General features: G+C 47.8%; 1 protein-coding gene across 1 annotated transcript in view; it reads left to right on the plus strand.

Annotated features, from left to right (window-relative positions):
* The window catches only part of Atg1 (serine/threonine-protein kinase unc-51-like protein Atg1), a 146,103-nt gene that overhangs the window by 99,341 nt on the left and 23,388 nt on the right, over nt 1–23,374 (plus strand). Inside the window, exons 5-16 of the mRNA XM_037422083.2 lie at nt 10,530–10,566; nt 15,939–15,989; nt 17,082–17,380; nt 17,932–17,990; nt 18,541–18,623; nt 18,720–18,764; nt 19,038–19,252; nt 20,634–20,676; nt 21,135–21,520; nt 22,253–22,346; nt 22,972–23,094; nt 23,326–23,374. The exon at nt 23,326–23,374 is cut by the window's right edge and continues 152 nt beyond it. Coding sequence (XP_037277980.1) covers nt 10,530–10,566; nt 15,939–15,989; nt 17,082–17,380; nt 17,932–17,990; nt 18,541–18,623; nt 18,720–18,764; nt 19,038–19,252; nt 20,634–20,676; nt 21,135–21,520; nt 22,253–22,346; nt 22,972–23,094; nt 23,326–23,374 — 1,484 coding nt within the window. The remainder of the gene's footprint in view (nt 1–10,529; nt 10,567–15,938; nt 15,990–17,081; nt 17,381–17,931; nt 17,991–18,540; nt 18,624–18,719; nt 18,765–19,037; nt 19,253–20,633; nt 20,677–21,134; nt 21,521–22,252; nt 22,347–22,971; nt 23,095–23,325) is intronic.

Genomic DNA, 23,374 nt, shown 5'->3' on the forward strand with positions numbered 1-23,374 from the left:
GTCATTGCCGAAGTGTACGCTGGGGTGATGCGGGACCGTCGCATGACTATCCGGGAAATCGCGGAAGAGGTGAGCATCAGCTTTCTCTGCACGTTCCAATATGACCGTAAATTTGGCCATGAAGAGCGTTGCGGTGAAGTTTGTGCCAAAACTGCTCACGGTGGAGCAAAATCAACTTCGTGTGGAAGTCTCACAGGACGTGCTGGGCTTCACAAGCACTGACGCTAACTTCATGAACACCATTATTACTGGTGACGAGTCTTGGGTGTACGGCTACGACCCGGAAACCAAATCGCAGTCGTCACAGTGGAAGCATTCCACGTCACCAAGATCAAACAAGGCCCGCCAAGTGCGCAGCAATGTCAAAGTGATGCTCAGTGCTTTCTTTGACTTCCGCGCTATAGTACAACGTGAGCACGCACAACAGGATCAAACAATTACCGAAGAGTACTACAGGGATGTCCTCCGTCGCTTACGTAATGCTGTGTGGTGCAAGAAACCAGAGTTGTGGTCAGGAAACTGGCGCATCTATCACGACAATGCTCCTGCACATTCCTTACACTTTTTGGCGAAAAGTCAGACGCCTGTAGTTGAACAGGCTCCTTACCCTCCTGATATGACCTCCTGCGACTTTCAACCATGCTTGCCGGCCTTAATCCCTGTTTGCCAAGCTCAAGAGGACATTGAAAGGAGAGCGATTTTCAGACAAAGGAGAACATTATGGCTGCAACTACAGCTGAGCTAGACTCCATTCCGAAAGAGGCCTTCTCAGAATGCTCCCAACAATGGCAGCACTGCTGGCAGAAGTGTATGAAGTCCCAGTGGGACTAATTTAAGGGGGATTAGGTTTCCAACGCCCCAATTATGCCATTTTATTTTTTGTTCTTCCACCAAAGCTCGGATGATTTGCTAACAGACCTCGTATACCTGCCAACACCCACAGAAACGGGGCCGTGGACGCTGTATGCACACCCGACGCTCGCAGCCCCGCTCGCGTACGTTTATGTGCACATCTGCGCGCGCGCAAGTGGCGGGGTGTATTTTAGGATGACCTGCGAGATAACGCTTCCCCGCGCCCTTCGGATGTTCATCTCGGCAAGACATACGGGACTGCCGAGAGCGGCCCTCCTCGCGTGCGTGCTGGAAAACATGGGCATTACAGATGCATCTACGTATGACGTAAAACAACTCGTGGAGTTGGTCCGTGATGACCGTTACTCGCGGGTCACGCTTGGCGGGAGAAAGAGGCCTTTGCGCGAGGAGAAGGCCGTTGTTGCCGTCTTCGTCGACGATTGTCCTTTGCCGCGCGCTGGGCGTGGCGTGGCTCGGCGCGCGCAGTTGTCGGGGCCGTGCGACGCCGTTCTACCGCGAGCGCCCCGGAGGGAGCCTTCGTGCGTCGGTTCGTCGCGATCGGGCGTCCTTTTTTCGGTGGCTGCGACTCTTCCTGAATACGTGCTAGCCTGTGATCTGCTCCTTCCGCGCTGTGTTTACGCGTGTTCTCATTGCTTGCCCCTGTACAGGGAGAGACGTCTCTCGGCGACGCTTCGTAGGAAAGCCGTGAAACGCGGCCACCCCTCTCGCTTGCCCGTCCTTTGCCTGCGTGCCTGTCTAGAATTCTTGGCGCCAATCGTTTACCTAGCACAGGGACCGGATGCGAGGCCGAATCAGAAATGCTTTGTCAATGTTCTTATTAGCCAGGTACCTACAAGTAATAGCTAGTAAACCTACTGCAATCCTACGCACCTTACACTATACTTTTCCACATCCCAACTCAGGATTGGGTACATCCAGCGCGAAATGTGACATGTCCCTGCGATAAAATTCCTCCGCTAGGGAAGAATAAACACCTCCTCTCTGGACTAAGACGCTGGAGTATACCAAGGCTGACGTCGTTGCCTCGGCATTGCGTCGTCGATTTACGGCAGAACCGGGTGAATTGTAGCGGTGCCAGGGGACCGCCTGTGAAAAGTTGTGCGTGTGGTTCCTTGAGGCATAATTGAGCTAGCCGAAAGACCTGAATTCCTTCTTTTTGTGAACGTCTCCTAACTCTTCTTCCTAATTCACGATAGCGCGTTTCCTTTAGTACATGTGTCGTACGTAATTATTTGTTCAGCTACAGCCGATTTGTATCTTGTCATTGTGAATACCCTGGTTTTTATTTGTTTGTCTTTATTATAATTTCGCGTTATCGTAGCTCAAAAATCCTATACTGTACTCCTGCACACGAGGTAGAAACGCTGTCTTTGGCAATGTGCTATGTTGATGTTTGAACGTGTGTCGAGAGTGACCCGTTCAGAGAAATACTGTTTGTGCTCTGTCGCGAGTACGTAAACGAGATGGGTCATTTTGCCCGCTGCACTAGGTGGATCGATTGAGCTCTCACGAGAGCTCTCAAGCGGACCAGTTTCTTTCGCTTCTTTCTTTTTCTTTCTCTCTTCACGTCTCTTCTATTGCCGGTTAACGAAACCACGAGGCTAATGTGTCCCAGAAGAGAACGAGCATAAGAATAAAATAAATAAATGATAATAAAAAGCATCGAGCGCGACCGTGCAGGAAAGAGAACTAGTTTCGGAAGGAGCCTCGTGGGGGGGGGGGGGGGGGGGGGTCCATCCTTTTGTTGTTCGGTTGCTACTACCGGTCCCGCTTCGCTCTAATGCATTCGCGTGATGCGGAGGCGATTGTCGTTCGCTCCTTGTAGCTCCCTGCTTCTGCTGGCCTTGTGGAGGGGCCACGCTGTGCCCAAGCGTGCTCCCGAGAAGGAGTTCTGCGATTCTTGACGAAAGCGCTCATTTGCATGGCATTTCACGAGCCATGCTGGACCCTCCTCCTCGTGCTCAGGCAGTGCCAGTATCGCAGCTGTTTCCGCTACTGCGCCAACAGGAGTGCCTTTGGCTTCCGCACCTTTGCTCCTCGTCCTCCCCGTCCCATCTCTTAACGCCGTATTCTAGAACGCCCCCTTCACTCAACGCTTCACCTTGACTTGAAAAAGTCGGTGGGAGCGCCGTCTCTTGGCAGACCAAGTCACTGCATATCGACTATAATCTGCAGCGTTTCTTGAGAAGCGCAGCCCTCATTTCAGTCGAGCAGTGGCGCAGTGCTCAACTCCGCCGAGTGGAGGACGAAATTCGAGTCGAGGAGCGTTTGTGAATACGGGGGTTATTCTCGCTGACTGCGCGAGGCACGGCGAGCTTCTCGAACCGCTAGCTTCTGCATCACGCTCGCATCATTTTGCCGATGTTGGGCTGCTTGAACTCGCAGGCAACGGCGGAGCGTGCGCTCTTTGTTTCTTCCTCGCGTGTCTATTCTGTTCTTCTTCGCTGGTATCGCCATGAAGACGAGGAAGAAACGCGCTGCTCATGTTTTTGGGGACCCCGAACATCGTCCTGGCCCACATCTGCGCCGTGTGATTTGGGGACGGGTGGCTGTGCTTGTTTGAGTGGCCGATTTCGCAGTGCCGCTCGCAGTTGCGTCTTTGTTCGCCTGTAGGGGCCTCGAGGAAATGGGCTTGCGTTCTCTATTATAGTGACTTCGCATATGCGGAGGCTCTTGTAGGGGGCCGCGGTCCGTGCGGTTTGTGAACGCAACACGGCGCATGTGCAAGTAGCTCGCTCCGTAAGAATATATGGTGCGTGACGGGTGCTGCGCTGACCAGCGTTGCTCGTTTAAAGTCGTTGTCAGCCCGTTTTTTGTCCGATGCAGGACCTTCTCCCAATGATCCCCAGTTTACACTGTCTTCTGCGAGCTGATTTCATTTTATCCCTTCGAACTTCCGAGCGTTGTTACCCCATCTAACTTCCTGCTTTATTCCCCGACCGCGTTTTCTATTCTTTGGTATAACCAACCGTCCCGTTGCTCTTGCTGCCCACCAGTTTTCTGCTCTACGCATTACGTGGTTCGGCCCGGGTCGATTTATTTCGCTGGATGATACACCTGCAAAGCCCTGTTAGTTCCCTGACACACACGGCCGTTCTCGAATTTTCCTGTTATTCCTATCATATCACGTTTCGTTGCCCGCTACGTGGTCTTCAATGTTTTTTTTTTCCCTCGTTTTGTTACCTCCATGTTTGAGACCCGTATGCTAGACTTCGCAGTAAACAGTGGATGTGTGCCTTTAGGTTCAAAGCTGTCGTTGATTTCTTGACAACATTTAGGGATGCTTGCTGAATGCGCTGCCGCGCATTATTCAGTTAATTCTGTGACTTCAGCTTTCACTTTGACGCAACAAAACGGCAACTGAAGTCCTCAGGAGCTTAGAAAATCTGTGCACGCTGGAAAAGTAACTACAGTCACAACCGCAACCGGGCATAAGCTTCTCATCACGTGCTCGCGTAAAATGTGGGGACGTTTCCTGGCTGCTTGCTGCCTTGGTGACGCTCAGGAGGCTATTTTGAATGTTTTGGTAAAAGACGTCATCGCAGGTAGCAAGACTTCTGCGTGAGGTCACCGGGATTAGTACTGTAGCTTGACGTCGGGTGCGCCGTCAGAAACTTGACTTTAATATCAAGATAACATATCGGCATTTTCGGAGTTTCACACCTGCTCACATTTATATGTGGTAAAGTAACCTCCTGTTGTAGAAAATTGGGGTCGGTACCCCTTAACCCGAGGTGGCCGAAATTTCCGGAGCCGCGCACAACGGCGTCTCTCATAATCATATCGTGGTTTTGGGACGTCAAATTCCAACACTTATTACGATTGATTAGAAATTGATCACTAATTCGCTGCTGCATTTAACTTCGTGCTGCAGCGATGAAAGTGTGCGATCTATAGACAGCCGGGCAATTTCAAAATGGCAGCATCCGTTGAATGAAACAGAGTATGCTGCGCCTGTGCACCGTCCTGGTTGGTAGCTCTCTCTCCGTGCCTGGACGCCATTTATACTCCACCGGAAGCCCATTGTCTGCGGGCGCACTTGTCCGCAGCATCAGCCGGAGCCAAAGGCGCGGTGGGCGCGCTCATCCAACCATCGCCTCATGGCAACACCCCTGCTGCGCCCTCCTGCCGAGAAATTGCTGCACCTTGAACGCCTGCCTCGCGTCGTTTCCTTCGGCCGCTTTCTCTTGGCCCGGCTCTTTATCATTGTTTTCCCCTCATTGTTTTGGTCGTTCGCTTTTTTTTTTTAATGCTGTCCTTGCGTCGTCTCCTGAGCGCATTTGCGTGAGAGCTTGTGCGCATCGTGCCCAGCCTTCGTATCGGCCTGTCGGCGCCACTGTAATAGAGCCTCGCTTCTGTATCTCCCGAATACTCTTCATCTCTGGCAGGCATACAAAGTTCATTCTTGGGGTAGCACGTCCTTAAACCGGTCACATGATTGAAAATTTCTGCATAAGTGTAAGAGCCTCTGTTCTTACCACCACGGTTCCATAACGCGCTCTGAGCTAATCGTAAATTGTTAACTACGAGTCAGTGTAAAACAACAAAATGGCTTAGACGTTTCCCCTATGCAAGTGGCAAAGAACGAAGGCCCCGCCCATTTGTGCCCTAGTATGTAGTGGACATGCCGCCTGTTTAATCCACCATTTGGTTTGAATTGGCTATGTTGTTGACCGCTTTTAATCAAGAATTCACTCGACTTCTCGAACATTTTTTTTTGCATGTGTATTTAAGCACGAAAGCTCGCTAGAGCAGCCCCGCATACACTGAGACGGCGTGGCGGGCAATATACACACTCGTATTAAAGAACCGTGAAAATTCTGTTAGTCATACGTCACTGAAAAAAATTCACTGTAATACTGCCCTCTGTGTTTCCACTCGCAGTCTTCCTATACATGCGCGGCCGCTTTTAGAATGTGGTGGAAGCTCGTTGCGAAAGATATTGACCTCCGTGATGTCCTCCTAACTTTATAGTTTGAGGCTGTGTCTTCAATACGGAGAGTGAGGTGTGCGCTGTACCACGGTATACATCCTGTTATTAAGAAGAGCTGTAAAAGCATGGCGGAATTTTTGAAACTTCATGAGCGGCCTTCGAGAAGTAACCTGGTATTATTCTGACGCGATAGCCGGCGCTCAGCCCCCGCACCGTCTTCTGAACTGCGCCTCGGAAGGATGCTCAAGTTGTGCGTTGCACGCTTACACTCCGCTTATTTGCGAACTCATCATATCGCGTGTGTATCGTGTCCAAATTGTATTCAAAGTGACTTGGATGAAGCAGTGTGCAGTGTCGAGGTGGTGTTATGTTTAGAGCTTTAGTTTGTGGAATCGCCAAAGTGACTGAGCATGCGCGCTCTAATGTTTGTTCGGCCCCTGCGTGAAGATGAAGCGTCCTTTGTTGAACTGCTGCATTATGCTTTGCGCCAGCACGCAAATGAAATGTAATCGCTGTACATACGTGTGCCTCTTGACCGAAAAAAAACAAGAAAAAATCTATTTAATACTTTGCGCGTCACTAATCTTTTTCGGGATGTTTACGTGGTGCGTGCGAGCGGCGTCACGTTGAGGCTTGTTTCTCGGATCTTGAAAACTGCTTGAAGCGGACAACGCGAAGTAGGAATTGGGACAGTTGCTTGTCACAATTCTTCCCTGTGTCCTGTGTATGTATATTTCGTGCGTGCCTTCTGTTTGGAGTGTGCGTCATGAATTTCGAGCTGCTTGACATGGCAATTTGTTACTGCAGCATTCGTGGCTTCGCCCTTGTGGCGAAACAGTGCACAATGAATGCTCAGCTACATCTGCGAGGGCACTTTTCGCGTTCGTTTTATACCAATACCTAAAAAGAGGGATCGATCACGTTTTTTTTTTCCCTATCGGATTCGAATGAAACGGCGAAACTTCTGCACGACTATATATCGTGTCAAGATGTAATCTACCAAGAACCCTGTGTGCAGATTGTCATAGAGTGCAACATTTTTTTTCCATGTCACCTTCCATCCCCCGACGCAGAGAGGCGTGGCTGTTGTGATCACGTATCGCACATACCGAGTCTCCCGACGAGGTAACTAGTCGTGGAAAGATACACATTTGTTCCAGCGACTAATTTTCCTTCAATGGATCATGAAAGATTGGGTGAAGTCGCTGCCTAAGCCCGCGTCTCGTGCATTTTGCCCGCGGGCGTCAACGGACTTGGTGAGTGCACGAAATCAAAATCACGTACGGGGGTGTTGATCAGTCGAACGCTCATCTTACCAGCGCCACGAAGGCTTTCGCCGTCTACTCTGGACGGTGTTGGACGAATTCATATCGCGTATCGGGAGAGCGTTCCACGCACACTTTTGGCGAAGTTTGGGCAAGAAAGAGGAGCGACGCAAAACTGTCCTCCAAGTGGAACGTCGTCTTCGTTGCCACCACGTCTGCGCTGTGTACACACATTGTCCTCTTGATGTCCTGCCATCTTCGTCGTCGCAGCTTTCCGCGCGATTGACGCGTGCTTCTTGCGATAGTGTCAGATTTCTCGCATATTGCCCCTCGGTCATCCGTTCCCCGCATGCATTAACGGGAACTGTAGTTTCTTTCATTGCTCTTTGTGCCGCTTGGCGCCTCTCTGTCCTTGCCTCCCGTGTGGACACGTCGGTCTAGTGTTTCGTCGCGCGAGGTGATTTCTGTTGACGCGTCGTCGTCTTCTCCGGTATCACGTTGCTCAACTTTTTCCCCGCGTGTGGCCCATCGGTCGTCACAAAGCGTTCGGCGTCGTTTGCCGCGGGTAAACGATGTTCTGCCGCACTGTGACATATCATATTCCTATTTTTCGCGTTGTTGCTGCGTCGATTTAGGGCACATTTAACACAGAGGAAAGAACGATGCCTACAAAAACGGATGCTTCTATCGCGCCGAAAGCGAACAAAGCTGTTTGAATTGGCACTGAATTTATTATATAGCTTCAGTAAAGGGTGCCATCTGTTATGCCGACAATGCCGCCCCTAATTGCTTTTATAACTGCAACAGCTGGAACATTGGTGGTCGTTCTGTTCGCCTTTAGATGACGCGAATAAAAGTGAGTGTGCAATCTCGTATCGTATTGATGTAATAAGGCTTGCATTTGCGCAATGCGTGACTCTTGGGATGATGACAGTGTTCGAGATGGCGTAATGCATTGCGAAGTCGTGATATAACGGCATTTACTCAGAGTTTTTAATACAAATGCGCTTGCTGAACGTGAGAATGACACTGACGTCCTCAACAACCGCAGTCCCTGAAATAGGTTGGGGGCCTACGAGCTACAAGAAAACCCGCTCGCTTTTTGGTTAGCCGAAACCGTAGAGAAACTTCGTCATTGGATACGAAAGGGCTTCATACAGAACCTTGATCTTGTGAGGCCGTTACCTGGACGAGGAGGAGGGGTGAGGTGTGTTCGACTACCTGTCTGTAAAATGGAAAGTGTGTTGGTTGGTGGTCAATAATTTTTTTTTAGTGGAGAAGGTGTAGGAATCGTTCTTCAGAGGGGTGGTGTTATTGGGGGGGGGGGGGGGGTATATATTTGAGCTGCTATCGAATCCGGTGCCAAAACTAATATTTAGTCAGTTTTTTTTTCTTGTTAAAGTAACAACGTCATATAGATCTCAAACAGGTGGATAGCAGTTTTGCCTAATGTGACCATGAACAGATGTGGTTACGAGGGATGAATCTGCGTCGAAACGGGGCGTGCCGTCTCGTCCCATCTCGTGCGAAGTTCGTGGTTAGGCACGCTATGCGCTTAGTGGGGCTGCAGGCCAGTCCGGGAATGAATCGGTCATGTAGACAGCCGAGCCGCTCTTTTCGCCGTCGCGGAACTGCGGCTGTCCATTACTACGTTCGTTTTCTCGGCGCTCAGGGCATTTGGCTATACCTGGCCAGTCGGTCGGCCTCTCCTTTCACTCGGCGCGGACATTTCTGGTATCGCATTCGTCACTCTGACGCGCATGTCAGCTTGTGCTGCGGGGGCTGTGCATTCAGCCTTGAGACCAGGATAACTGGGGACCCGGAGGGGCTCAGCCGGAGCAATTCTTGCTTCTTCGTGGAAGAGGAGGCATGCCCCCGCTGTTGCGCCATTCCAGGAAGGCGCCAGGCCGCCGTCCAGCGGCCACGGAGACCCGGACGCGGCTGGCTGGGCCGCCGATTGGCCCAGTCTGCACGGCGCCGTGCAGGGGGATCCCGCCGAGGTCGCCGGGCACGTCAAGGGCGCCTTCGCCGGTGTGCGTCTTCTCGTTTTGTAGCTTCCGTCTTTGCTTTGTTTTGCGGTCAGGTGTGACAGTGCGCCCCATGGCCCCTTCTCCGAACAGCTGGGCGAGAGGCGGCAGAAGGTTTGGTGGCCCGTGTCCCATTTTTTTTTTTAATTTTCACCCGCGCATCGTCTTCGAGAGAGGTGGCGGTTCTCTTTCTCTCTCTCTCAAACGCCCCCCAAGGAATTTATTTGCGGCTCGCGGTACTGCTGTTAGTGCTGCACGCACGTGTTGCACTCCTCCGGGGCACCCTGAAATCGGCCGCAGTGCCAGCGGTGAAGATGAGGATGGCTCTATTTTTACCTCTCCGGATGATGCGACCGCTGTCCGGGATTTCGTCACATCGCTTTGGAACGGCGTGCCCGTAAATCCTGCAAACGTTGTCCCGCGTATATCGATATGACCGACTTCGTGCTCGTTGCAGCGCTGGCAACTCACGCCCTCTCCCAGTCATCCCGTCCCTTTGCACGCGGTCATAAGTGTAAGCATCCCGCTACCGCGGGATGCTTACACTCGTGTGTATATTCAGTTATGTGCGTTAGAACAGCTTACAGAATTTCGCACACCCATCTTCGCATTGCCCTTTTCTATGATCCATTAATTTGGGCTTAACTGTTTGGGAATTCCTAAACGTGTTATAAGGGGTTTTCAACGCACCAGTGCCGCCATTTACGCAGTGCTTGTTCGCTGTGGCGAGTGTCTGTATTAGACAATCGTGTCGTCATGGTATGTGGATTTCCGCTTTTTATTATACTTCGTCGTTATCGCGAGCTAAACACACATAGCGCGCATGCGGGATACACTTTGTCTCTTCTTCAGCATGCGAATAAATCTCGCTACACGCAACCTGCAGCGGCCTTGCGCTGCTAAGCGTTCAGAAGGCTGCTTCGATTCCTATCCTCTGCGGCTGCGTATGCCCCCATGACAATCTCCGCTATAATATTCTTGCGTTCTGCATGCTTACGTGTACATACGCGCATAAGAACGTACGCCCGTGAGCAAAAGTATACAGACCACTGCCGTCCGTGCACACATGTGTGGTCTAGTGACGAGCCGTCTACAGGCAAGAGCATTTCGCTCGCTGCCAGAGTAGAGCTGTTGACAGCAAGTCTGTGAAAGCAGTGCTCTCGACAGTAGACGGCTCGCTACTTGATGGCGTAGACAGTGATTTCGTTGCTCACGGGTGTACATAAGAGGGGTGTGCGGAGGTGGGCGTATACATACATTTGTGAGTGTGTGTGTCAAAACAGACACCACATTTGTGCACAGTGCAAGTACGGGACGTACAATCGCTATTTATCATTTTTGTATTCATGCATAGTGATTATACAGATGTACAGTGAGTGTTTGGTTGCGCCTTTCTTTTTTACAAGTGGTTGTTTTTCTTTATCTTTGCAGTACTGCAATGGAGGAGACTTGGCCGAGTACCTCTTGGGTGAGTTGTTCTTAATTTCGTTGAGTTGTATTTATTTTAACCATTAGCTGGACCACTTCACTTAGCCCAAGTATTTGAAGCTAGGAAATAATAAAGCAGCAACTGACTTGTGGCCGTGAGCTACTGTTTGAGACCGCAGCAGCAAACGCACGTTCTACGAGATTTGGCGTGGTAATTTAGTCGCATGTAATTAATTGACGCCTATATGCACGTTGCAATCGCCTAAACACGCACGCATCCTTCGGCGTAACAGCGTTTCATGACTCTTTTATGAAGTGGTCTTTCTTTCTTTGGCGATCAATTAGCAATGAATACATCAGACAATCGATGGCTATGTGAATTCATACGAAAACATACTCGCTTGTGCGCTATTAATCGCACTCATTTGCGTCGCAGATAATCAACCCAGGGGTTATTGCTTTAAATTGCATTTCATTCGTTGGGGAGGCATTGTTGGATCGCGTGCTTGCTTTCTTTGATCCAAGTATACATTGCTGCTGGTGCTATCGACAGTGTTGTCATTTCAACTTATCGCTAGTCGTCATCTCTGAAATTGGTCGCCTGTTCATACCTGGCCGAAAGGCTTTGTTGCGCGCGGGCGCCATTAATTTTTTTTTTTTACAGAGCCGGAAGGTTCGATTTAAGCTTCGCAACTGGACATTGGTCCTGTGGCCGTTGTTGCCCACCCTCATTATACAAAGCTGGCACAAGTCCAGTGTGCCTGAAGTATTTGTTGTTGAAGTATTTGTTACCATGACTGAATTCTTCCCTCGAGGTCGCGCGCTGTCCTGTATGGTTCGCCGCCCAAAGGGTGATGCTTTGGTAGCGCCGTGTGGCATTACATTACATGACGTCATGCCGGAACTCGTGACGTCAGAAACTTTTGGTGTGTGACGCCATATAGTTACGTTATGAAGTGATATTTTTTGCATCACTCGTCCCGACGCTGTGGGTCAGATTTTCCGTTCGATGAGGCGTCGAAGGCTTTCGCCTTTAAGTGTAAGAAACTGCAGTGTAAGAAAGTAGTTGGTTTGGCGTCATATTTACGTTTTTTTATTGTGTCTAGCTCGGGAACGTAAGTTAAAAAAATTGCCCGCAGCTTCCCTCGGGGGAACACTGAGGAGGATGCGGAGCATATAATTGGTTAACGGGGTGTTAAAGTGCGACTTACTTGGGTCGATGGCTAAATTGGTTAATGTGGTTGTGAAATGGGGTGTTAAATTGCGACTTACTTGGGTCGATGGCTAAATTGGTTAACGTGGTTGTAGGAGGGGGTGTTAAATGAGTGAACACGTACACACGTATGCGAAAGGGCGGCGCTGGTCGAAGGGACGTCGATCATTGTGTTTGTGGATTCGTTGGAATTCATTTCACCGCGACCTTGGACGTCGACGCGCCGTACAAACCAACCGACGAGCGGCAACTGAGCGAGCGAGCGCCGACCTTGAGTATATATACAGCTCGACGGCGCATGCACTGTCAGCTGTTGAATGTTCTCGAAGCGCGACGCCACATGCGCGTCCACTGGAGAATCAGGAGAATTGTAGATGTCGAACGCGGTGTGTAGAGGAGGAAGGGTGCACAGATGGTGGAGGAGTGAAGCGCGCGCGGTGTGTAGAGGAGGAAGGGATGCACAGATGGTGGAAGAGTGGGCGACGGCGCGACGGCGCATGCGCGCGCGTCAGCTGTCGAATGTTCGAGAAGCGGCGCGGACGGCGCACTACAAGGCGCGAGTATAAGATGCTTCCGCATCTAAAAAAAATGTGCATACGTGGCGTTGGGCGATGAGTATGGACGGATATTGAAATTAACGGCATGAAACTAGCATGCCTCCGAGACTTCCGCCAAGAGGTCTCGGCTGCATGGGCGATTGCTTGTTGCACGCGAACTGCTAACCCGGCGCTGGCTAAGCGCGCGCGCATTGTGGGCACATGCCTCGGGTCGTACCGCGGGGTCTCCGGTGGACTGTATCGTTAAACTTGCCAGAGAGCCCCTTTTCCGAGAAACGCGCGCGTATCCGTGCCAATGCACTTTCTTCTCCCTGAACCGCGCAGTCACGGCCGCTGTGCGAGTGCAAGCTGTATATGCTATCTCGGCGATCATAATTGTTGACACACGGGCCCCATTATACTGCGTTATGCGTATATCCCACGCTGGCGTAACGCCGCGCTGTCTGGCCGCACCGTTGGCGGTGATCAGCTGTGTGGTTCGAGACTGTTCAGGCGACGACCATTTACAGCGGACCCGCGGGGGTTGCGAATAAAAACGGGTTTCTCGCGCAAGGCGCCTGCGTCGCGTTCTGTTGTTTTGCTGCGTTCTCGCAGGCATTGCCTGAGCGCTGGCGACTGTAGCGTGTGTATTCGGGGACACGGGAGTTAGCGAGACTAGCTCGCTCGCTTAATCGGCGAGAGGTCTTGCTGTTCGTATAAAGCAGCCGGTGTCGCCTTGCTTTTATTTCTTTCTAAGACAACGTTTTTCTTTTCCCGTCTCGGCTATCCGCGTGCTGTTTTGTCGTCCTTGGATGGGCCCCCTCGCTATCGCTCTACACCGCGGCGGTTCGCAATTAATTGCTCGTTTTGATATTGCTGCTCCTGGCATGGGGCCGCGCGGTGCGAATCGTCTGCATGGAGCGAGTTTAGTCCCTGCAGAAATTGATTTGAATTGGCTGGTGCGTCCACCTTCTACGGGACTTGTGAGGTATGCGACGTATTGGTTTCACATTCAGTCATGGTCAAAAAAAAAAAAACAAAAAACAAAAACCAAACGCGAGTGGAGAAAAATTGATTTGAGTCAGAATCTTCAGTTTTTTTCAGAGGGACGCTAAGCTTAAAGAATTATTCAGTTTATACTAATAAGCTATTCTTTATATGCTGTATTGCAGCTAATTTCGCCATCATAGGTTAACATTTGTCAGAAAATGAGTCTGTTTCATTTTTAAATTAAGAGCCAGAATGTCTGCACCGTAATGAATTTCTAAGTGGGTTTATGGTGTTTTGGCCGAATAGCTCGATAAAGTTAGATGAAAATTGGTTATAGTGAGTCTCTGGTCCCCTCGTTAGGTGACGCACTTAATTTTTTTGCTAAAGACTACGTGGGCTACGATAGATCATCGATAAAGATGTAATTCCGTTAGTATAGGAATTTCGGGCTGGGCCTTGCCACCTGCATTATCTTTTTCCGCTCTTTCGCCGCTTGCCACATTTCATCCTGCTCCAAGAGTTGTGCTGGTGGGATTGTGAAAGAGATGCCTTACCAATATAAGAAATATTTGCTCTGTAGTGTCCCTGTAATGAACAATAAAAAGGGGGAAGAGGTTAAGAAAGAGGGGAAAAAAATAAGTGCTCGAACTATAGTGCAGACAGTGAAGCTGGTTTGGCGGCAATTATGGTCCACTGTGCATTTACAAATGGGTATTGGTGTTTGGAGGCCATGCACAGAACTACACAGGCTTGCACTTAAGGAGTGAGCGTACGAGTATGCCTCAAGCGCCATCTAACGGCTCGGCAATGGACGCTTGCACTGAGCTGGACAGCAGTCATTTGCTACCCTGTGCTTGCGTCTAATCATTCCCCCTCTCGTCTCGTTGCTATGCCTTGTGTCCGTAATTTGTTCAAACAAAGTGCTGAGACAGGTGCGTTTAGTTTGCTACCTAGTTGTTTACTGTTTCATTCGTTGAGGTATTCAGAGTTCCATGACAGCAGAAGCTGGTTATAGTGAAATGTAAATGTAATAATATTGTGATATCCTATGTGCCAGAACTGTTATACGATAAGCCGAAATGCCGCTGTAGGGTTCATCCACACCACTGCATTTCACCCACTTCGAAACTTCTCCACTTATGGCGAGAATCGATCCTGCTCCCTCATGTTTAGCAACGCAATGCCATAGCGGCTGTGGTCTAGCCATGTTCAGATTAAGGGCTTTGGAGGAATGTATTATGTACTGTTCCTACAAAACATAAGAGATGGGGTCTCGGACTACGTTTAGTACCTTAACTGAACAGCTAAGGGCACTGTTAATTACTGTCGGCTCATGTTTCTGCACATTTTTTTTCTCGTGGCCTGCGATGACTAATACGCCACGCATCATATGCTTGGAACCTGGCAGCTTCACTATATTCAGGGAGGGGGCTCAGTTTATTTGCAATGATACTTCATTTTGGCAATATATGCCACTAAGTATAACTGGCTACAAATGACTCAACCAATGTCTATTGGCGATTTCCGCCAAATTTAGCGGTTACGTATTTGTTCGACACATCTTTAGGCCACGTGTTGTTGTAGTTCCATTCCAATGCTATGAATGTTACTTTTTATTCTGTGCACACATTATCAATATAGGCTTGCTGGGAGGCGTGTATAACAGTGGGGTGCAGTCGAGCAAGTGGAATCCTCACACTATTTGTTTATTTATTTTCTTGTTAGTTTTTTGCACACAGTCCTGCTGGAGTTATTAGAAGAGCTGTATTGGTATTTTTTGGCTCTAAGTTTCCAAAAATCTTCTAACATTGCATTCTGATGCAGTTGCTGACACATCCTTCGGCCTACATTTAGTGTACCACACTCTTGAATTTCGCATCGAGCATCTACTAGTTGTGAATCTAATATTTTTTACGCTCAGCTTTGAATGTTTCGTATTCACATAGTGGGCATGCCGTCTGGAGTGCTCAAGTACATTGCAACTTAGTTTTTGCACACGTGGATGGGACCATTCTCTGCATTAACTGTGCCTGTCACGGTTCTTCTCGCTTCGACTGAAGTGCTGCCAGCTGCTACGGTGCTGCACGCGTATTTCGCTTGGAGAGACACTAAATAGGAAAACGATTTTTCTCGTATTAGTAAAGTACTCTTTCGAAATTGTGAGGCCGCTACTCTTGTTGCGAGAATACGCTTTATAATCACGGAAATGAGCGAGGAGAAAATGTTGTGGCGACACCAACTTGAAATTCTGGCACCATACTCTGCAATGTAAATTTTGACGACATCGGCTAGGTCTTGCACATCTGCTAATTAGTAAAAAACAAAGTATATTGACCTCTAAGAGGCTTAACTAGCCTAGATTCTAAAAATTTTGTGCCGATGCCAGCAAAATATGGAAAAATATGCTTTGTAATTTGTAATGTCACGTGCGTAAATTTCTGTGCAAAATATAAAAATAGAACTTGGGCCTTAATTTTTTTTTATTAATAAACCCGTGCGAGTGATATCAATTCAGAGATATTTGAGTACAATTTATTACTCTAATCCTACGCATTGTTTTGCCTTAGTGTCATTTTGTGTCGCATGTTAATATTCTACTTTAGTATTGTGTGATTGCCGTTACTCAACTGGGAATTTCCGCACCGCTATTTTTTTCTTCTCCACTAATTGCAGAGAAAGGTACGCTGAGTGAGACTACCATCCGCCTTTTCCTGAGGCAAATTGGTGAGTTATGTGCTGGAGGTTATTACCTCGATGTTACAGTTCTCCCATGTGAATATTATTGAAATGGCTGCATCCTTGAAATTTACTTCGGCATCATTTAGTTCCATTTGTTGCACTTGTAAGCAGTCACTGCGCAAGGACGAGCCTGTTAATTTGACTCTGAGTAAGGTACAGGCTACTAAAGCAAGGCAGCAGTTGTCACTGGCGACCCACATTGAGATACACATCTACATATTACACTCATGAGTTGTACTTGAGGCATTGCTGGTAAATCTTGCTTCATATTTACTGCATAGTACTGCAGGCTTTCTTGGTGTCGAATTTACATAGGGCATATTGCAACTGACAGCTGGGATTTCTCTCCTTTATTCGGAAACATTTTCTACTACAGGAAGATCAATTGGTACAGTAAATATTTACTATCTCCTCAAATTCTTTATAATATTGGTTTCTATTGTCCTGCATGAAATGCTGCCTGTAGTGAGCTGCTGACCTTAATTTGTAGAGGTGCAATCTGATGCATGCATGTGTGAATTAAGCATAGTCGCTGTGCTGCTTGCTCATTTCCTTGCATTTTGGCTAGAGTTATCTCATTTCTCCGGGCTATGGGAATCGATTGTATTTTGCATGAACAGGTCAGTAGAAAGGAAAGTTTTACTGTTCTGTGGCAATTATGCTCTATTATTATTGGTAGCTTTGTTAACCAAGAGGTTAAGAAGTAGGCATTGTTTAAGAGCTGTCTAAGTAGATATTCTTCTCCCTCTTCGACACTCGTGATATATGGAGGCATTGCTTTGCTCAAACGAATCCTGAGGAAGTGTTAAGATACTGAGAATATTTTACTAGTGGCAGTTTTTCTATACGATACGCACTGTCAACGCTGCATGGCATAGGAAAGGCTATATAGAGGGGGACAGCAACCTTAACAAAGGTATGAAAATTGGGTACTTAATTTGCATATGTAGTGGCCTGTTCATGCCTCTGCGCTATATTTTTTTGCCGTGTGACTTCCACGTTGATAGTCAACTCATGTTCAGCCGGGCCAATTATAGCAGACGGGTGCTGACCATGCACCAACTCGTGCCATTGCAGCTGGTGCCATGCGAGCACTCAATGCCAAGGGTATCGTGCATCGAGACCTGAAGCCGCAGAACATCTTGCTCTGTCACGGGCCGCGACCCAAGCCGGCACCGGCGGACATCACACTCAAGATCGCGGACTTCGGCTTCGCGCGGTTTCTCCAGGACGGCGTCATGGCGGCCACACTGTGTGGGTCGCCCATGTACATGGCGCCCGAGGTGATCATGTCTCTCCAGTACGATGCCAAGGCCGATCTATGGAGTATCGGCACCATCGTGTTCCAGTGTCTCACGGGCACTGCACCATTCAAGGTATGGAGGACAAACGTCTACTGTGTGCGCATTGCAGAAATCCATGAATGCTTCTGTGGACTCTTTTGCAATCTACACAACTGCTCGCTCATTTTCCAACTCTTGGTGTCAGCTGAACATGGACAAGCCACATGACACTTTCTATACATGTGTCAGTTCTTGTGTGTGTTTGTCATTGGCTCTTGTGCGAAACCCTCTTTAAGAAACAAAACTTGGTTGATCCAACAATATAAAAAGTTTGTTGCACCGACAGAGGAAAAAATGCACTTATCACAAGTTGTGCTTTCTCTAAAACATAGTTGTTTACATGATGGCCAATCATGAGTCCCCTTGGGGAGCGGCTATGCTGCCTAAGTGTCCACAAAGTCGGGCGCAGTATGGCACAGTGCCATGTACAGCAAGGCACATTCTCCGATTTCTTTTGCAAGTAAAGAAGTCTTCGAACTCTGAACAGGGGTTTAGTTCCATGCGAATTTTCCCCCATTTATATGTAGAAGCTGATCAGTGTCTTTTCTTTGCTTACTGTGTCTTCTCTTTGCTTACTGTTTCAGGCTCAGACTCCTCAGGCCCTGAAACAGTTCTACGAGAAAGCAACAAACCTAGCTCCCAAGTAAGTCTATGAATTTTAATCATTTTCTTCTCTCCATAAACATTTTTCTGTGATAAGCCGGTTTTTTTTTCTTTAAAAGGGCCACATTATTGGCACACTTAGAGAGCTCTCTCTGTTCTCCTTTCGCCAATTCATGCTTTTAGGGTGCCTCAAATGAATGTTGATTTTTTTTTCTATTGATCACATATGACATTTTGGTTGTAAAATGTCTCTTTTTTTTTTGCACTTGAAATTGTAAAATGTCAGTCAACATTGTTTTTACCTCTCAGAAAAATGTAATTCATGGCTAATTAAAGTAGCAGAGTTTTTAAGTTTTATGACAAGAGCTGCAATAAGTATCACTTGGTTTCTTGTTGCCTTTCAATATGTTGAATAATTACATTCTTCTGCAAACTATTGCTTTAAGACGTGACAGCTTAGCATGGTATAATAAGAAAGTGCAGCATAAAATTGTCTAGCAAAATGTTTATCTATGAATAGACGGGGGATTGCAATCACTTGAAATGATGAGCATATTGAAAGCATTATACCTCTTTTTCTCCTTCTTTAGGATACCATCTGGAACGTCTCGTGAACTGCACGATCTTCTGAGCAGGCTTCTCAAGAAGAATGCAAAGGATAGAATGGATTTTGGTGTGTAGCTTGGCATTTTACCACCATACTAGTTACTTTGGCATTAAAATCTGATCGGTGACTGATTGCTCATTTTTTCTTGCCTCGCTATTGCAGATGAGTTCTTCTCACATCCATTCTTGAAGACTGTGACCAAGCTGAGTGAGTACTCAAAGAAAAAATTCTGTTTCAGCTGTTTCAGGAAGCTGTTATGTCACCAGGCACTTTCTTTTCATTAATTAACACTTTTTATTAGTGCCCGTCATGTAAGATATTGACCTAATTTGTCTCAAGTGTATGCAGTAATCACCTCGGCTTAAACCAAGCTGTAGTGTTTTAAAAGTGACAAGTGTCTCTGAGTAAGCATACGGCAGTTGTATGAATGGAGTAAGTGATTCTGTGGGTCGTAACCTACTGTTTTGGTGGGCTGTTCAGGTTCTCCCATGCCAGTGCCATCGCGACGCTCAGCATCTCCACCGGATGTGGGGGGTGGAGCAGTGGCCCCTCCATCAGGGGGCTGGGGCTCCCCCATGTCGGGACAGCTTCCCCCTTCCCCTCAGGGCTGGTGTGGGGAAGACTTGGGGGGCTCGGGGGCGACGCAGGCAGCTGCCCTCAAGAGTGCCTCATCCTCCTCCTCGCCTGAAGAACAGGTGGGTGTTTGCCAGCCTCTTGTTTTTTTTTTTTTTTGTGTGTGGTTGTAGAGTCCATTCAGCCAATGCATTTATGTCATTTTAGGTAGATACCGTATTTACTCGCATAATCCTCGCACTTTTTTGCCAGAAAACTGATGCAAAGTTGGGGGGTGCGAGAATTGTGCGGGAAAAGCTTTCCACGAAAACGCAGGAAGCGAAAAAGAAAACCAAGTGGCCGCAAATCGGGATTCTCGCGCCAGCAACTTACAGCAAGCTTTAAGAAGTACTAATTAAAGCTTACCTCAACAATAAAAGCAGAGGTTCATCACAAGGCAATATTTATTTGAGACACAAAGTGGAAGCAAATAGTCAAGAATAAGAATACCATACGTGAAGCGTGTGGACGTTGCGGGCGTAGCGGTAGCGGTCGACGCTCAACAGGAGCCCTCAAAAGGTAAGCGTAGGACGTCGGTATTGGGCTGATGGCTATTTAACAGAACCGTCCGCAGTTTCCTTCTGAAGAAATAAAGTTTACCATCAATCTCAGTTTTAGGCACACGCAGGCCCAACGCGTCTTGGTGGCTTTCAGCTGCCGTCACCAGTAGCGAACACAAGACTCGTAGGCTCCCAAGAGCCTACCGGCGGCCCTGTTGCCGTTGTTTAGTGCATAATCTATCACTTGCAACTTGAAGCAGCCGTGTGGCTTCAGTATCGCCCCATAACGTGCCAAGATTACCGACACAACATACGAAACACGCCGCAACGCGCACTGGCCACTTAGGCTTGGCTTGGATTGGATTGAATCTCCGTGCAATAGTACGCTTGATGCTTAAGAGATGGCGCCAGATAGCGCACGCTATCATCACCAGTGGCTGGAATGAGCAGACGACAATATTGCGGGAGTTTTCGGGGGTGCGGTAATTACTCGAGGAAAAAAAAAAATCTTATTTTTCTTGGGCGATGTGGGTGTGCGAGAATTATGCGAGTGCGAGGATTACGCGAGTAAATACGGTACGTAGCAAGGTAGCGAGTGCAGTACCGATAATGGATTAACCTGGCACACGGCTGTGTTATCCTTATAACCCTCTTAACGAAGGTACACATCAATGTTTAAGACGTTACTGAGAGAATAACTTGAAAAAACATCATGATGCAACATCTCTGTCATGTGACACACATCCTCGGGATTCGCTTGCTGTAATTGCCAGTCCACCAATCGCAGGTAGATTTGTTCAAAATTTGAAGCTTCTATCTACAAGCACAGTACTGTTGTTTGTGTACGTCTTGGCTCATGTTGTCGCTCTCTCTGCTTCTTCTAGTTTCCTATTTCTTAATTTTTTTGTGTTTTTTTTTTGCACATTGGCAACTTCTTGTGTCATTTTATTCGGAATCTTTGCAGGACTTTGTTATCGTCCCAACTTCGATTGGAGAAGATCAGCAAAGTAAGTGTTTGAGTACTCTTCTTCAAGTTTTATTGAGATCCTTCATGTGCGGCATTGCTTGACTGTTAAGGAACTGCTATTCCTTACTTAAGTCATGTTTATTCATTATTTCCTTAATACAAAAAGGTGCAGCCAGCACAGGGCACAAAGAATGAGGTACACTGTTCTTGTATGGAAGTAAGACTAATTGTTCTTTGCAGAGTTTGTCATTGTATAGGGCTTGATTTGACGTTCCCTTCTGTCACTGCTTGTATATTTTTCTATGCATACATCCACATTGTTAACTAATGTCATTCATACAACAGAAGGCCAGATCATATGATGCCAAAAAAAGTGTAGGTTGGATATGCACCCACATTCTTTATATGGCCCGTGAAGTGTACCCCGTGAATAGTTCATTTTTATTGCCCAAAACTGCCAGAGCACTTCGAACACCTTCTGGACCTGCACCGTTGCAGGCAGTGGTGCTGGAGGTGCTCGATGGCCTTCCGAGGACTCGGGCAGCACTCCAGCCAAGAAGATGGCCTCGGGAGGCAATGTGCCGGCATCGCCAACGAGCCACGAGGGTTCTCCTAGACCTTCCTTCTTGCCCGTGCAGCAGCCGCAACAGCAGCAGCAAATGATGAAGCAGCAACAGCCATCCCATCAGCCCCAACCGAGAGCTCCCTGCGGCCCGCGGACAGAACCGATTCCAGTTCCGTCGCAGAAGCGGGCCTTTGAGCAGATGCAACGCAGCGGAGGCAGCAGCAGTGGTGGTGGTGCAGCCGCAACGACTGCAGTGCTGCCTTCTGAAGGAGCTGCCTCGCCCAACGATAACATGACTGGAGCACCTTCATCGCCACGAGTGAGCATTGCACCGAGACGGGGTTTGGAGAAAGCTTTGGTTACTCTTGAAATGGGGTGCGAGTTCATAGTGTAGTTCTAGGTCTCACGCAGCGACTACTAATGTTAAATAGATTTGGAGAGTTGGTGCTGCATTTTCCAACTGGGTACATCGTGGCAAGGTAGAAAATGGGGGGGGGGGGGGGGGGGGGGGGAAGCACAAGTTCTCTTTTTGAATTCACTGGTGTCTTAGTCATTTCCTTTTATTCTCAAAAACTTAAAAAGAAGTAAATTTGGTTAGCTGAGACAGTCCCAACACATTCTTTGCCATGGTGTGATAAGATTAGGCAGGAAAGTGACGGTAATCAGTCTTGGGCAGCCTCTTTCTTTGATGTAATTGGAAGATTTAGGGCTATTTTCTTAATGTGTTGTTTTTTTATATGTACATTTGTGAGCAAAAGTCAAGGGCCTTGGCACAAATAAAAGAATTATATTTAAGCACATTTCCACAGTGTGAAATTGCCATAGTGGAACTGCACACTTGCTGAATTTCAACGCACATATTCGAACTGCAAAAGAAAAAAAAATATATATATATATATTGATAATATAGTAATAATTTTTAGCGGCTGCAAATGGTCTCCGAACATTTGCTTATGACTGTGTGTCTGTGTGAGATGTTGCAGAAAGATGCCCGTTTCTTTAATAAATGCTTTAGTGCTTTAGTTAACCTCCCTGATTTATCTCTCCGAAGCGGATGCAACTGGAGCGGAAGGACTCGCTGGGGTCGAACTCAAGCGACCTGGGGCGCAGGACGCCAGATTTCTCCAACCTGTCTCCTCCCTCAGGTTTGTGGCTGTCCGTGTTGCAAAAGTGTTACTCTAACAACTCTCCTCATTCTCTAGAATTTGTTGTTTCTGGGCCTACTAAAAGCAACTTGTATACGCCAACTTGTATATGTACGAAAATGGTGAACCACAGCAAGCAGGCAGCATTAAACAGGACATACTATTAAAAAAAAAGCAGCCAAGAATTTGGAAGTTGCAGATACTGTACCTCAATGGGTCATCTGAGGGATGTAAATTGTTGAAGTTTGAAGGCTCATTTTTATACGAGAAATGTTAAGGATGAAATTTGTGTGCAGATTTAACGTCGCTCTATATTGTTATGAGGCATAAAAAACTTTATTATTTTTTCTCTTCGTAACAATTGTTGAAAGTTCGCTGAAGCACTCATCACACATTAAGCCCCAAGTGAGACCGCTGTGCAAGTAAAAAAATGGCCTATATTCTAACATAAAGTAAGCTGAAATCCTGCCTGTACTTTGTTCTAGAATGCTATACGGGTGTTACAGTTGTCTCGCAGCCATTCTTCGAGCCTTTTGGTGGACCCTCAGTCAGACTGAGTGCAGAGTTGCTTGCTGAGAATTGGGTACACTTATGGAGTCCTTTGCTCTGTGCTTCGTGTCTGCAGTGCAATTCCACATCGGGACTCCGCCCGGGGGTGGTCGCCGGCGCCACCTGAGTGGAGGAACCCCGCCGAGGGTCAGGCACTCCATACCCATCGCCACCTCGGGGTCACCTCTCCGACGACACTGTGAGCATACTCTTTTGGCTTTGCAGTACTGTATGGGAACGTTTTAACTTCGATCGTTCAGTTTACATATACGTACCTAATCACAAGCCCAGTTCTGATTGGCTCCTATGCCTGCAAATGAGGAACATCTTATGTTGTCGCTTCACCTAATAACTTTCACATTTGCGGGTTTATTTTGAAGAGTGCGCTTCAGAAACGGCTGCTACAACGATTTGTGTTGCCCGTGTGCAGATTGTGGCATGGCCAACGTGAACCAGCTGGCGATGCTGAATGGCAACCC

Source organism: Rhipicephalus microplus, chromosome 3 (genome assembly GCF_043290135.1).
Source record: "Rhipicephalus microplus isolate Deutch F79 chromosome 3, USDA_Rmic, whole genome shotgun sequence".
NCBI classification, from domain to species: domain Eukaryota; kingdom Metazoa; phylum Arthropoda; class Arachnida; order Ixodida; family Ixodidae; genus Rhipicephalus; species Rhipicephalus microplus.